Genomic DNA, 14,727 nt, shown 5'->3' with positions numbered 1-14,727 from the left:
AGGGCCCCAGGTCTGCCCCTCTGGAGGACACAGGCCCAGCGAGGTGGGTGGGCCCTGCTGAAATGCAGCAAGAGTTCAGCAGGGGACTCAGGGCTGACCCCAAGAGCAGGCAGGCCTGCTGGCATGACCCCTGACCCAGGGCCAGCCCAGCGCTGCTGCGGTGGCAGTGGGGGGGGACAGGAGAACTTCCTCCTGCCCCACAGGCAGAGCGGGTTGTCGGCCCCAGGTCTCACCTCCAAACGCGATGGCTGAGACAGACCGCTCCTGGGCACGCTGAGCCCTGCCTGCCCTCCACCCCGCCTCCCATGGCCCGAGGCCGGAGAGAGCAGTGTCCCAGAACCCCACCCTTGCCCTGGCTAGTCCCTCTGCCTGGCCTCCCAGCCTGGCCCCGGTGCCCCCCCCAGCACCCCTCCAACAGCGTCCCCCAGGGGCACTCCCCAGAAGCGGCTGCTCCCCCGAGCACCCTGGTGGCCTCCATGGGTGGAGTCCAGCCCCATCCAGCCCCAGCTCCAGGACCACACTGGAGGACACTGGAGTGAGGGGCGCTTGGGACTCGGGTGCTGTGACCCAGCTGTCCCCAGGGTTTGGCACGAGTTGGCTGCTGGAGCCGGGAGGCCTCCTGGGCCCCAGGAACACGCTGGGTGCTGTGCAGCAGACGCTCTTCCTCTGCCCGGTGAGTGGCGAGCTCAGACCCCTCCTGTGGCCTCTCTGTTAGAAAGATGGAGAGGCCCAGGGCTGAGCCCCTCCTGAACCTGCTCCGGCCTCTGCCCCAGGGACGCCACCCGCCAGCCTCGGGCGCTCTTTGCTGGTCAGCGGTGCCTTTCAAACCCTGTTCTCCAACCTGGATTTTCAGATGCGACTTCATTTCTACTCATTTAGTTCTGACTCATTTACTTGTTAAAAGTCAGAAAGAGAAAAAAAATGGGATTTTAAAGTTACCAAAACCAGGGCTCTGTCCTTCCGTCCCGCGGCGCCTTCGGGGCGGGCTGGGGCTGTCCCACCTGCCTGATGCTGATCCACGTGACGCGAGAGCTCTGCACCTACGTTTATTTTCTAACACTCAGTTTTAAAGTCGATGATACCTTCAAAGGGCTGGGGACCAGGCAGCAGGGGCGCGCTCTCGCCGCCTGCACCCCCGGGTGGACCCACCTTCCTGCCCCAGCAGGCACATGGTGCCACGTTCCAGACCCCCTAGCGGGTCCCAGGAACCAGGCCTGGAGACCTCACAGGTCAGAACGAGGGGCACCAGTCTGGCATCGGGCAGCCATCTGCCCTGCAAACCACCGAGGCTCACGCCTCAGCGCAAGGCACGAGGGGGTTCCAGCCTAGGAGGAGCGCGGGGCCCCTGAGAGCCCCTGTGCCCACTGACGGTGAGGCCAGGGCCTGTGCTGGCCGTCGGTCCACTGTGCGCCACGGAGACCACGAGAGCTGCCTACAGGAGGGAAGTGTGTCTTGGCTCTCGGCTTCAGAGGTCGTCCCCGACGGGTGGACTCTGGGCCCAGCCCAGGCAGCACCTCCTGGCTCTCGGAGCCGGGGGCAGGGAGAGAGCACAGTGAGGAGCTCAGCCCCCGAGCCCTCCCCCTCCAGCCACGCAGCCTGCCGACAGTTCCCTCCACCCGGCCGCTCACGGATTGGTCCAGCTCTCAGTCTGGTCCTCTCACCTCTGAACATTCTTGCATCGCTCTCATTGAGCCTTGGGGGACGCCTCACGTCTAAACCATAGCCAGGCACCGCGGCGGGGGCTGACTGGGTTCCTCCGAGGAACTCTCTCTCCTGTGGTCTGGAAACATCACCTTCACTGTGGGCGTGTGAATCCTCTGACCGATTCCTTCTCCCTTTTCTACTGTTACTCTTTTCCTTCTTGATTTTCTGGAGCTCTTTATATATGAGAGGACTCAGGTCTCTGCGGGATTAGAAACAGTCTAGTCTGTTTTGACTTGGGTTCCAAAGCTCTTGCCATGCGGGAATTGGTTTTTTGTGTGCGTGTGGTCAAATTCATTAGCTGTTGAACTTCTGGGTTTTGTGACAGCTTAAAAAGCCCTTTTCCCATTCTCAAGTTTCAAAGAATGCTCTGATTTTAGAAAAGCGCTTTTAAAATTTTATTTTTAACTATGAACTGTCTGAGCAGCAGGAATGCGCGCTGCTGTGTGGTGTGGTGGCAAACCCAGCCTGCCGTTTAGTCCTGGGCAGCCCCCAGGGTCCCACCCACCGCGTGCAGGAGGGGCCACCTCGCGCCCGCGGGTCCTCTTGCTGTGCCGGCTGCAGGCTCCTGGCTCAGCCAGCTTTGATCCTGGCACTTACAGCTGGTTTCAAATGCTTTCTTCTCAGACTGTGGCTCCTGGGCTCCTTTCCTGCCACCTCCTCTCCCTGCCTCAGTGCATCCACCGCGGCTGGTCCTTGTTTGCTGCCCTCTCTGTCACCCCACACCTCCTTCCCTGCCGCTCCGTCCCCTGCCATCTGCAGCCTGTCCCTTGGTTCCAGAGAGCAGAGCCGCATATCTGTTTCTCTTTGTGGCTTTTGGATGTTTTCCAGGGAGAAAAGAGGGCTCTGACCAGCCCAGTGGCATCCGGGACTTGAAATCCAGGCCCTGTTGACGTCCTGCGGGCACCCAGGGCCCAGAGGGCGGTCCCCCTCTGGGCTGAGGCACCTCTGTGCCTCTCCCGGACCCCACTGTCCACATTCCCTTCCCTGCCGAGACCCACACCCCCGCCTGAGGGGGCTCAGCCTTGGGCTGTGAGCCGCACATCCTTCTCAGCCCGGGGCAGACCTCTGCGGCTAGAGCGGACACAGCAGCTCTCCGCGGGGAGACCCAGTGTGTGCACAGCAACGTAGGGTCCAGGTGAGGGGGCGCTCACAGGACACACCTGGCCTCAGCCCAGGGCTTGCGACTGCACCTGCCCCAGCAATGGCTCCACGGAAGGAGGCTCCTCTGCTCAGCTGGTCCGTCCCCTCACCCACCGGCCTCTCAGAGGGCCCTGGTTTAACCCCCAGCCCAGCCCAAGGTGTGGCCTCTGGCTCCTCTGACTGCTCGGAAAGGGACTTGGAAAGGGACTCGTGTGCAGTTCACGGGTGAGAAATGGCAGTGAGGCCCAGACTCCTTCAGCTTCCCCACAACCACAGTGGGTCACAGCAGCCGCCTTCTGGGGCAAGGCCGGCCTCCCAGCCTCTTCCCGCTGTGGGAGGGAGCTCGGAGACTGATCCTAAACCCACCCGAAGCCGACTCCTCCTTTTCATGTGCTGATTAGAATCTGTACAAAGGAAGTGAAGCCTGGTGGGACAGACATGTGTCACCTGGAGGTCAGTGCCCCAAGCCTGAGACCAAGTGGACCCTGTCCTCGCATTGCGCGGACGCCAGTTCTGGCCACGCTCCGTGGTCTTCGTACGTGGACGGTCGTGCCTGTCTTGGGGTCCCAGCTGCACTCTGTTCGCAGAGACGGCAGCTTGTGTTGGCCGGTGCCCTGCCATCTCGGCCGCCCTGTGGTGGAGGCTGCACCAAGCAGGAGGCTCATCTGAAGAGACCTGGCCTCCTGCCTCACTTGGACAGGGAGGGCCTGGGCCCCAGGGAGTCGCTGGGAGGGCGGGTCCCGGGCTCCCGCTGGCGTAGGATTCTCAGTTCCTACACGGTTTCTCGGGAGCTTGACGCACCCTCTCCTGGACACGTGACACGAGGGACACTGGTGACTGTCACCCTGGGCGTCTGGCTACGGTCCTCTTGGTGCTTGACCGTCTGCGACATCAGTGGGTGCAGCCAGCTGGTGCCCTGCCCGCGTCCTGCTGGACCCCTTGGTCCCCCCACCCTGGGGTTTCTCCTGCCAGTTCGCCTAGTATCCCCCTAAGTGTCCCTCCTCCCTCTGGGCTTCCAACAGGGGAGTCCGCAGCCCCCGCATTAAGCCACCACACTTCCTGTTTTCTCTCATGGCCACATCTTTGTCTATTTTCTCTGCATTTTAGAAAATTTTCTCCTGTCTCCCAGGCTCTCACTGAATTCCGAAGGACTCCTTCTTGCTCTCCAGCTGCTCGTTTTCTGGGGGGTGCCCTGCTCTTGCCGTGTGGACGGGGTCTGCCTTGGACCTCCTCACAATCTAGTCAAACTGTGGCTTCACAAGCTCCTGTCACAGCCTTGCGCTGTGGGCTGCCGGCCCCACTCCCCGGCACAGCGCCCGAGAGGCCCGGGGAAGCCTGCTGGGCACTGGGCACTGGGCGCCGGGCTCCAGGTCACACTTCACCTTTAACAGCTCTGCACAGGACATCCGTCTTCTCCCAGAAACTTCTAGAAGGTCATCTCAGCCCCCTTCTGCTACAGCAAGACATGGACAGGGTGCCCCTTGAGGGGACCCTGTGTGTCCTGCACCTAGGTGTCACCCTGCACCGTGGCTGCAGGGCACAAGAACTCAGCCTCATTCACAGGCTGAAGGGCAAGGTCCAGCGAGAAGACACACCAAGGGGACAGAGACCTGAAGAGTAACCGCAGGAGGCTAAGGACATCCGGAGTGACACAGGCTGGTGCGCCCAGCAGCCCTGGGAGACAGCTGCTTGCAGTCCCTGGCCCAGGGCCTGCTGGGTCCCCCAAGCTCAGCCAGGCCTTGGGGGCCAGACCCCCACCCCGTGCTCCCTGATGGCAGATGCTGAGACTTGGGGTGACTAGAAACTGCCAGGGCACTCCTGGGGAGCCAGGCAGGACTGGGGCAGGAGTCTCGCTCCAGCCCAAGTGTCCTCTGCCCCCTGCTGCCCTGCAAAAGCCAGGTCCTGACCCCGCTCAGAGGCCACTAGAACCAGGACGGCCTCCCGCAGGCGCAGGCTGGAAGGCACCGCGGAGGCCACCAGCTGGGGGGGGGGGGCAGGGAGCACTCCCAGAGGGGCGCCAGCAGGGAGTGAGGGCCAGGCACCAGGGGCCCTGGGCGGCTGGGGGTCCCGGCCAGAACAGCACAGCCTGGGCCCAGCTGGAACTGTCACCCACGCCTCCAGACGGAGAGCTGGGGCTCGGCCTGGGGTCAAGGGACACGGCTGTGTCTTCAAGTTGGCCCCTCAAAAAACTCAGATGCTATCGAGCCGCATTCCTGAGGCTAAAAATAAGTGTGGACCCGACACTTCCTAAGACCCCACATCCTGGCCAAGAGCCCTGCGGCTGCGAGTCCAGAAGGGCTGGGCAGACAGGAAGAGGGGTCACTCCCCAGCAAGGACAGGCAGAAAGGACCCCAGGGCCACCCCTGCTCTACCTGGCCAGAGATGACCCACACCTGGGGACACAGGCCTCGCCCGGACGGGCCACAAACCTCACGGGCACGCGGGACGCTGAACAGACTCGGGCGCAGACGGGCGAGCCCAGACCTTGAGGAGAAGTGGAGAATCCCAAGGACTCGGTGGAACGTGAGGAGAGGAGCGTGGGAGGCAGGCCAGGGGCAGAGCCCAGTCAGCAGACACGGGCGGGGACAGCAGGCCAGGAGGAGCAGACAGAGACCAAGGGCACCCCCAGGCCAGGGAAGAAACGGCCTCAGGCCTGGAGCGCTCAAGGGGCAGGAGAATGGACTGCAAAGAATGAGACAGGGACAGTCAGACGGACAGACAGGGACAGAGGGACAGAGAGGGAGAGAGAGGACAGAGAGACAGACAGGGACACAGAGAGGGATAGAGGGACAGACAGGGACAGACAGGGTCAGACAGGGACAGAGGGACAGGCAGGGACAGAGGGACAGACAGGGACAGACAGACGTTGCTATTTTAAGGAATTTGGTGAAAACGTGGAGAACCAGATCCGGGGCGGGGGTCCATCTGAGAGACCCGCCACTGAGGCTGCCCAGCAGGCACCAGCAGGCCACGGCGGGACCCAGTGGAGCCCCAGGGAGGCCGGGCCACCCCAGGGCCTTCTGCTCCGCCCAGCGATGGCGTCACGCCGTACAGAGTAAGTCACCAAAGGGGAGCTTCGGGGAAGAGGGGCCGAGACCCTCCCAGCCCAATGGCCGAGCCCAGCCGAGGATGCCCAGGCCGGCGTGGCCCCAGCTCCAGGCACCGTGGCTACCTGGACCTTTGTGCAGCCATCTGGGAGACGGCTCTGGAGGAAGCCTCCAGTGACCTCCAGGCCCCACCGCCTGGCCTCCGGCAGCCCCGGGCCGGAAGGGCTGCATCTGTCACCACGTCAAAGCACGTCCCTCACCCACAGGGCCTCCGTCATGCGCGTGAGTGAGTGAGAGCGTCACCTAGGACCTCACCTGCGTCCCTCATGAGGCTCTCACTCTGAGGTGCACCTGGGACTGGGATCGTCACCGGGACCCAGGGCTTAGGGCAGCCCTGCTCTGAGGGACACTCCGCTGACCTGCGTGGCAGGAGGGGTGCTGCTGGAGGCAGGGTCCAGGAGCAAGCCCACCCCCAAGGGGCACAGCTGGCCCAGAGCAAGGCCCAGAGTCCAGGGCTGTCCCAGGAGGGGTCCTCGGGGCTGCAGGCAGCTGGCCCTGACAGGGCCCAGGAGCCACAGGGCTCAGAGAGGAGGGCCGTAGGGCCTGTGGGTGGACAACCGTGTCACAAACCAGGCTGGAGACAGGGGCTGTGGCCAGGAGGTGGAGGGTGTCCTGGTGGGTGGGGTGTCCGTGGGCCAGACCAGGGGGAGGCAGCCCTGGCCAGGCTGACCTGGGTGGTCTCCCTTGGACCGACCCAGCCTCTGCTGGGACACTGCCCCCAGGTCTGGTCTTCCGCTGGCAGGTCCACCCCAGGGCTACTCAGGGTGGGTCAGCTCTGGGTCCTGCCCACGTGGGCCCTGGAACCTCTGCGCAGAGGTAGGACTCTCCTGGCACCACGGTGGGCACCTCAGGATGGGAAGGCAGAGGGGCGGGGACCTGGGAGGTGGCCGGCATGGTGCAGCTGCAGGAGGGAGACTGTCCCCAGGGTGAGGACGGGGACAGGGGCCTGGCTGGCCCCAGCCCAACAGGAAGGAGAACCAGCATTTGGGGCCACTGGGAGAGCCGTGAACCCCGAGCTGCTCTGTGACTGGACGGGGATGTGGCTGGCCTCCTGTGGGAGCTGGGGACCCCAGGGCTCTTGGTGGCAGCCTTCAGCACCACAGGGGCCCCTCTCGACGTGGGTGTCCGGGGCACCCCGGGGGACGCAGGGCTCTGGGCCGCTCTGCCCACTGCTGATCCAGAACCTGAGATGGAAGGGAGCCCAGGCCCAGGACAGCAGGACCCCCAGCCTGGCCTGCCCCCAGGGCCCGTCCCCTTCTTCCAGCTGCCTTCGCTTACTGACCCAGAGGTGGAGGGACAACAGGGGATCAGGGAGATGGCCCCATGGTCACTTCCAGGGCAGGAGCTGCAGAGTTGAGCTACACAAGTCCACCATCAGCCACTGTCCACCTCACGCCCCCCATGGTGACCAAGACCCCTTCCCAGGGCAGGGTGACCGAGGCAGGTCCTCTCTCCAGATGCTCAGCCCCCAGGATGGACTCGGGCCACAAGCGGGGAGGGGTCGGCTGCGGGCACAGGGGTGCTGGGCAAGTGCGGGCACAAGAGTCATGTGCCTGCAGCCCAGTGCCAGGGCCGTGCATGGACACTGTCTTGCCCGCCTGGCCCCTCTTCTGCTTCCTGGACGGGCTCCTCTCGGTCGGGGGCACAATGCAGGCAGCAGCAGGGCCGTCTGCCCTGAGACGCTGGCCCAGCTCCGGTGGAGATTGGGTCACCCCCGCTCTGACCCAGCCGGCTCGTCCTTGGAGCGTCTCTCTCAGCTATAAATACACATTTGAGTCAGAAAATCAAACGCTTCCAACCCAGCAGCCGGCCCTTCCCAGAGGCTCCGTGCGCGGTGGGGGTCAGGCCCTCCCTGCCCAGCATGGCCTAATTTCTAGGGCCAGCAGAGTTGAGACGGAAAATAATTAACACAGAAAGGCCGCTGCCCCTCTAGTCCTGGGCTCCTCTGCTGGCAGATGGTGACCGCAGGCCCGGAGAGCAGGGCTGAGGAGCCCTGTCAGGGCCTGACCCGCCCCCGCCCCCGCCAGGGCGAGGGCCCCAGAGGACGGACAGCAGAGAGGCCACCACTGAGCCAGGTGCCTCCAGGGACCTGGCCTCGAGCCGCAGAGGGTCCAGGAGTCCCCCACTCCTCCAGTTTCCACAGAGACTCTGGCCCCTGACCTCTCCAGGCCCAAGCCCCCAGCAGTGGGCACTCAGATTTCGTGGGCTCCCAGCTTGAATGAGCGTCCTGCAAAGTAGCCGGGGCACAAGCCTCCGGTCAGGAGCGGTGTCTGGGGGCGGGCAGCCTTGCCCTGCCCTGGCTTGGATACCTCTCCCCTCAAGGGACGCTCCACCCAGGTGGGTCCCCAGTGTGAAGGTAGAATTTTCTATAAATCAGGAACGTGTCCATTAAACGTGAGCTCACTGTGGGGCAGGCGTCGGCCGGAGGAAGGGCTGGCCGCGGCCAGCGTGGCTCCTTCCACGTCCTCAGGGATGTCCGTGCCTTCCCACCCGATGGTCTACCACTCACACTGTCCCTGCCTGGTCCACCCCCCAGGGTCCTCCCTGCAGGCAGGCCAGCCCCTGAGGTCCCGGGGAGGAGCCACCAAGCCCTCCCCGCTGCCTCTGGCCTCCACAGCTGTAGCCACACGGCACCAGGCCTTCTGTCCCCAGAGAGGGGCTTCTACCCTGTGGAACAGGAAGGGGCTGCCCCTGGGGTCCCCATACCAGAATCAGGATTGAAGCGACCTCCAGGTCACCTGATTGGGAGACACGACACCTGAATGTTTTCGGAAACCCACCCGTGGGAGCTCCAAGCTGTCCGGGAGGGGGGACGTGACCCTGGGGAGGCTGGGGTTCCTGGGCTAGTTCCTGGGCAACACCTTTGTGATCCCAAACCTCGCTGTGCGCCCTTCCGTCTCCCCGTGACAGCACAGGCTTGGCGCTAACCAAGAGCACGCTGGTTTGTACGCGGATCACGGTTTCACACACCAAGTCGGCTCTCGGCCCACGACGAGGATTCAAATGGAGCAGCCGCTGCCAACCCTGCAGCTCCTGTGATCCAGGAACACGCATCCTCGTAAGGAAGGCGTGCTGAGGGCCATTGCCAAGTAGGAATGATGCATCAAAATTTCCTTGCTAGCGTACCCCATGTTAAATGGATTTCGCTGTTGACATTGCATGTAAAGTGACCTTGCTCAAGGACCAAGGCGGATCCCGGTTTAGAGCTGATCAGGTTTGAGGAAGTATCCCGGTCCTTGGGTTTAGGGCGTTCCCGGTATAAGACAATAGGGGTTTTAGGGAAGTTGGAGGTTGAAGATCATTGCTGCTGGGATTAGGGTGTTCCTGCTGCTTGTTCCCGTTGAGTTCTCGTGAGATTCAAATGGGAGATTGGAAAAAAAGCCTCGTGGAGTAGGTGAATTGGGCGGAGGAGAACGGGATTGCCCCAGAGCGTGTGTGGAAGCCAGTGTGAGTTCGGGAATAAAGAATTGCTGTTTGAATCTACAAAGCTGTGTGGTGGCTCGTGATTCTTGTACCCAGCCAAGACATTGGCAAAGGCGGCCTGAAGAGGAGGCAGAGAGCAGCGGCCAAGAGCCAGAGACGCCTGGAGCCTCGGGGAGGCAGGAGACGAGGAGGAGTTCCCCAGAGCATTCTGTCTGCTGCCCAAGGAGGGAATAAATCTTGTTCTCAGCCAGCGCCTGCAGCAGCCACAGGACACTTGCACATGCTTCCACCCAACCCCAGCACTCACCCCTGAGCTCAAGGCCCATTGGTGGGCCAGGCCCTGCAAGAAGAGAGGCTGGCCTGCAGAGGGACTGCTGCTGAGTGCCCAGGGAGACCAGGGCCAGCACCCAGGTCTAGGGGCCTCTGCTGGCACATGCCCAGGGAAGATGGCAAGACACTGCACTGTTGTTGGAGGCACATTCCTACTGGAAAAGGTCCCTGGGTACTTCTAGAAGGGGAGTGTTCATCTCTGGGCCCCACCCTCTGACCACGCCCACTGCAGGAGGAAGGAGGCACCGGAATTCTGGTACACTTCCTGGTGGGTCCCCGGCCCCATGAGCCCAGGGCCATGCTGGGGACCTCATGGCCCCCTGTACCTGGGGTCCATGTGTGCAGAGAGGGGACACTTCCAGCACCTGGCTCTGCTGCTGCAGCAAGAGCCCCAGAGCTCCCTGTCTGTCATACTCTGCCACTGGCAGTCCCTTTGCACGTCTGACCTTCGTGTGACCTTTGGGCTTGAGCCCTCTGGCTCAGATATCCTGCTCGGAGGGAAGCTGGTGATGCCCACAGCCCTTTCCAGAAGGCCCCTGCTCTCTCGGCAGCTGGTAGGGAACACGGCTCACCACCTGGCTCCAGACCATGACCGAGTGTCCCCAAGGAGGTCACACCCTGGTGGCTCCCACCAACCCAAGCTGCAGAAGAGACTGAAGGCAGGTGCCGGGCCTCGCGGCAGACCCCTTCCCCCCAGGGCTGCCCGCTCACCCCGCCAGCCCACGTCCCCCAGTCCTGGCTGCGCTGCTCCTACAGATGACCCCAAGGAGGCCTCTGGCTACAGCACAAGGCCCCACTGTGGCAGAGGCCCGTGCCCCGGCCCCGCATAGCGGCTTGCCCCCCGCACCACACGAGGCTGCTGAGCGCAGTCCCCAGGTCCCCAGGTCACACGTGCTCTGACATCTACCTGCTGGACAGAAGGGCCATGGGTCCTGTGGGGCAGGCTCTGGGCTGCACCGTCCGGCTTCCTCTGGGCCCTCAGGTGAAGGGTCCCCTTGCTGAAGTGCATGGGAATCGCAGCCTGCCCTGCACGCTGGCAAGTTTTCCTGCGATACGTGGGTCTGCAGGCGCGACGGCTGCCCGGCCATCAGCAGGACACAGAGAGGGTGCACCCAGGCAGCAAGCCCTGCCGTGTCTCAGGCCTTCAGGGTTTTGACCACAACCCACAGAACAGCCTAGGGAGGTCTGTTGGGCGCAGGCTTCCAAAGGCTGGGCCCACGGCTGGCCACTCCACGGCTCCAGGCGGAGCAAGAGAACACCATGGTGGGAAGGGTGGCAGAGGAAAGCCGCTCACCTCTTGCTGGCCAGGAAGGGCCCACAGGGAAGATGCGCCCATCCCGGGCACCCCCGGGAGCCCTCCTCCAGCCATGCCCACCTGCTGCAGTTACCACCCGGTCAGCCATCCGGACTAGGGTGGTAGGCTCAGCTCGCTCATGTCCACTCAACTCTGCACATTCCTGCCCTGACACGGGCTGGGGCACCGCTCATCCTCGCCACCGTGAGCAGCACTCGCACCAGGCGCTTCTTGCACCAGCCAACTGCCCACATGGCTCCACCAGCCAGGGAAGACCTATGGCAACCCCGTCCCCTTAGCTGACCTTCCAGAGGGGCTGGAAGACTGGGTGGCTGTGCTGTGGCCTAAGCGGCCAGGAAGGAGCAGTGTGGCCGCCAGTCTGCCCTGCCCGGCTCATCCGCAAGCCTGAGCACTTGTCCCCTGCCAGGGTTAGTGGCCCCCAACCCCCTTCTCTGTTCATTCTGGACTTGTGGCCATCCTGAAGCCAAGTGAGAACTACACTTATACTTGGGCAGTGGGGTGGAAACATAAGTGGCCAGTGCCTCTCAAGGAATGTCCAGCAGGCAGAAGCATCATCCTTCTAACGTCTCTCAGGTGGGCTGTAGATATGATGGCTGGCATGTGGACAGTCATCTTGGACTGCAAGCCAGCCACCAAGAGTTGAGGATGACATATAGCAGGACACAGAGAGGTGCACCCCGCTCTGGGACGCCTGGAGAATGGAGACCCTAGCCATTCAAGCACCCCTCATGCTTTCTCCCTGCCACTCTGTGGACCTCTCCTAGGCCCCGGGCTGCATTGCCTACAGTGGTGACGGGGGACCCTGCCTCCTGTACAGGGAGGGCTTCCGAGGGTCTGCCGTGAAGGTCCCACACAGGAGCACTCCTCCCTACACTCTGAGTCACTTCTTTTCTGTTAGGACCATCTTCTTGCACACTGGTAAAACGTGCCAGAGAACAATCTAGGCCAGGTTCTTTGAAAGATGTTAATCTACGGAGGCAGTTAGATTAATGGTTACAGGACTGTGCAAGTTATTTACTTCTTGGCTTTTGTTACATTTCTCTAGAATTTTGTCCACTTCATCCAAGTTTCAAATGCATTAGCATAAAAGTATTAGTGCCGCCTTTGCAACCACTAGAGGTGAGGCTGTGTAGGTCCTGCCCCTAAGGAGTACACTGAGCCTTTTATCTGCATCAGGATTACCAGAGGTTTGTAATCCTGCCGTTTTTCAAGGAATCCCCCTTTAGCGTTGTTGACCACCCCCCCCCAGGGAGAACACTACTCTACAGTTGAGGCTCTTAAGTCCCTTGAGTTCCCCAAAGTGAACCCGGCCCCTGCCCAGTTGGTCCGTGCCCATCTCTCTGTGCCCTCACCATTTCTGCTGGCTGGCGGGTGCAGGCTGTGTGCTTCGTGATTTTGAGCTGGGGTCTTCCTGTGTCTTGGGCTTATCTGTGGCAAAGCCTGGCGGCCTGGGTTGAGTCGGTTTCCCCCACAGAGGACTTGTGCTTGCAGCAGTCTGAACCCACCTACACCAAGTCCTGGCTTTCAACCCCCAGAGAGTGTGAACTTGGGACAGCCACCTCCTGGGCCAGTGGAGGTCACAGACCTCAAGAGAGAGGCTTTCTCCTCCGCTCAATCCCCAATCCAAGCAAGTTCCAGGGAGTGGGGCCACCAGGCACTATTCTAGCTTGTCCTTAGGTGGAAGGTATGGCCCCTATGAGGGTGGGCTTCTCCCACTAGACTACCCAGTGGGCTCTGGGCTGTCTCTCTCCCACCTGGGCCTCCAGGCCAAGACCGAGTTCAGGTTTAAAATCCAGCAGATGCTAGTCCAGGATAGCGGCTTCAGGCTGCCCTGAACCCCATTCCTGCAAACACTCCAGGTCCGGCTTCTGATTCCCCAGCTGCCAGCTCCTGGGGACAGCACCTTGTGCCTCCAGGGGATTGACGTGCCCTGCCGGGATGAGTCCCATCTGCACGACCCCATTGGGAGCTGGTTGTAGGCGAGGGGAGCCGCCTTCTCCTCCGCTGGCTCTGCTGGCTCCAGGCCTGTCGCCCTCCCTCGGTGCCCTCCCTCGGTGCCGGCGGGAAAGCGGCAGCCGCAGTGTGGGAACAGAGACCCAGAGTGCTCTGACGGTGCCACACTGCCTGAGCCCTGGTGGCGACAGCGCGTGTGGGAGCCAACAACCCGCCTCTTCCCAGGGGCCCGTCTGGGAATGCGGACAGGGCCGGGCCGGGGCGAGTGTCCAACCGGCCGGCCAGAGCCCGCCACAGGCGCACATGCCTCCCGCTGGCCCAGCCTCTGGGCCCTGGCCGCCCCGAGCGCACTGGCCCTCGGGCGCGCGCCGTCCACGTCCGGCTGGACGCCCCGGGGGACGCGGAGATCCGCCCGGCACCTCTCCGGGTCCCTTGGCCGCAGCCGTGCGCGTCGGGGCCATGGTGCAGACAAGGGCGCGGACCAGCGGGCAGAGCGGCCAGCGAGCCCGGGGAGGCGAGCCCGGGGCTGCGGGAGCGACGGGGACACGTGGGCCCAGCGGGCTCGGCCGGGCGCAGAGCTGCCTAGCCTGGACGGGGACGCGAACGCGCCAATCCCGTCCTCGCGCTTTCCTGGTGCGGCCTCGCACCTGGGGTGAGCTCCAGGGCACCGACAGGAAGCGCTGGCCGCCCCACACGCCGCTGGGCCGGGGGGCCAGAGCTCCCGACCCGACTCCCCCCGGCCCCGCCCCCGGCCGCCAGACCCCGCCCTGTCCCCGCCCGTCCAGCCCCGGAGCACCCCACCCCCACCCTGGACCCCTCCCCGGTCGCCAGACCCCGCCCCCTCCTCGTGGCACCCCCATCCCCTACCCAGGCCACTAGAGCCGCCCCGACCCCACCCGACCAGCCCCGAGAGCACCCTATCTCCTCCCTCGACCCCGCCCCCCGCACCAGACTCCGCCCCTCCCCCCCGCCCTGCCCGGGCCCCCCACCGCGGACCACTTGCGCTGTCCGCTTGCCCCAGCCTGAGCCCCTTCCCCTCCAGGACCAAGCCTCTGGGGAGACCGCAGCCCAGCTTCCGCGGCAGATTTTCCTCCTAGGGCCCCAGTGTTGAAGTTGCCGCTGTTTCCTTCGAGGCCACCTCTTTCCGGGTTCTCCCCACACTTGTCGCTGGGGGCAGCCGCGGCCAGTCACCCCTGCCGCGCCGTGGTCCTGCCCCGCCCTCCTCTCGAGGAGGACGAGCCCCTCCTGTTTCCCCTGCTGGCAGGACCCCAGCCCTGGTGACCTGTGGAGGTACTTACGCACCCACTGACCGTCCGCTGCGGTGAGAGCCCAGGCACTGCCGGGAAGAGGGGGACTAGGCCCCCAGGCGCTGGCCAGGGCTGTGGTCCAGTGCTGCTGGACACTCATGTTGGGGCCTGAAGAGGGGTCCTAGTGGCCCTTGCTGGGGGCACAGTAGGGGTGGGCTGGGATGGCAGCATTTCAGCTGTCCCCCCGCGGGAACAGTCACAGCCTCTGTGTGTGGAAATCAGGAGCTAGCTTCACTCGTATGAGTAGGGGGACATTCAGGACAGAACCTCTGACCAGAACCTGGCCTGGGGTTTCTGTCTCTTGGCCACAGGCCTGCAGCCCTGTGCTGCTGCATGGTCCACAGACAGGCCTCCTGCTCCCACACTGGGGGAGGCTCAAGCCACGGAGAGGTCACTTATTCCCAGTGTCACTCTGAGCTCAGGCAAGCCCTGAGGGTGCGCAGCCTCT

The 14,727-nt window shown here is 63.5% G+C and overlaps 1 protein-coding gene and 1 long non-coding RNA gene across 3 annotated transcripts in view; one reads left to right on the top strand and one right to left on the bottom strand.

Annotated features, from left to right (window-relative positions):
- The window catches only part of LOC308653105, a 430,906-nt gene extending 420,931 nt beyond the window's left edge, over positions 1 to 9,975 (top strand). Inside the window, exons 2-4 of one of the 2 annotated variants that reach the window (XR_014022985.1) lie at positions 5,658 to 5,899; positions 8,862 to 9,018; positions 9,488 to 9,975. This is a non-coding gene — a long non-coding RNA (uncharacterized lncRNA). Of the gene's footprint in view, positions 1 to 5,121; positions 5,900 to 8,861; positions 9,019 to 9,487 lie in introns of those variants that run through there. The other variant, XR_014022986.1, reaches the window with a different exon arrangement.
- Positions 9,976 to 10,559: 584 nt separating this feature from the next.
- On the bottom strand, positions 10,560 to 14,379 carry LOC308653439 (uncharacterized protein; the record flags this gene model as incomplete). The annotated part of the gene is made up of 3 exons (XM_081301997.1): positions 10,560 to 11,988; positions 12,372 to 13,944; positions 14,283 to 14,379. 2 exons carry the CDS (start codon positions 14,377 to 14,379, stop codon positions 12,740 to 12,742), a joined length of 1,302 nt encoding a protein of 433 aa, XP_081158123.1. The 3' UTR covers positions 10,560 to 11,988; positions 12,372 to 12,739.
- Positions 14,380 to 14,727: the final 348 nt, after the last annotated feature.

This window comes from Spermophilus citellus (genome assembly GCF_964194105.1).
Source record: "Spermophilus citellus genome assembly, chromosome: 7".
NCBI lineage: Eukaryota > Metazoa > Chordata > Mammalia > Rodentia > Sciuridae > Spermophilus > Spermophilus citellus.
The sequence above is the reverse complement of the archived record's forward strand: the minus strand, read 5'-3'. Positions and strand labels throughout refer to the sequence as shown.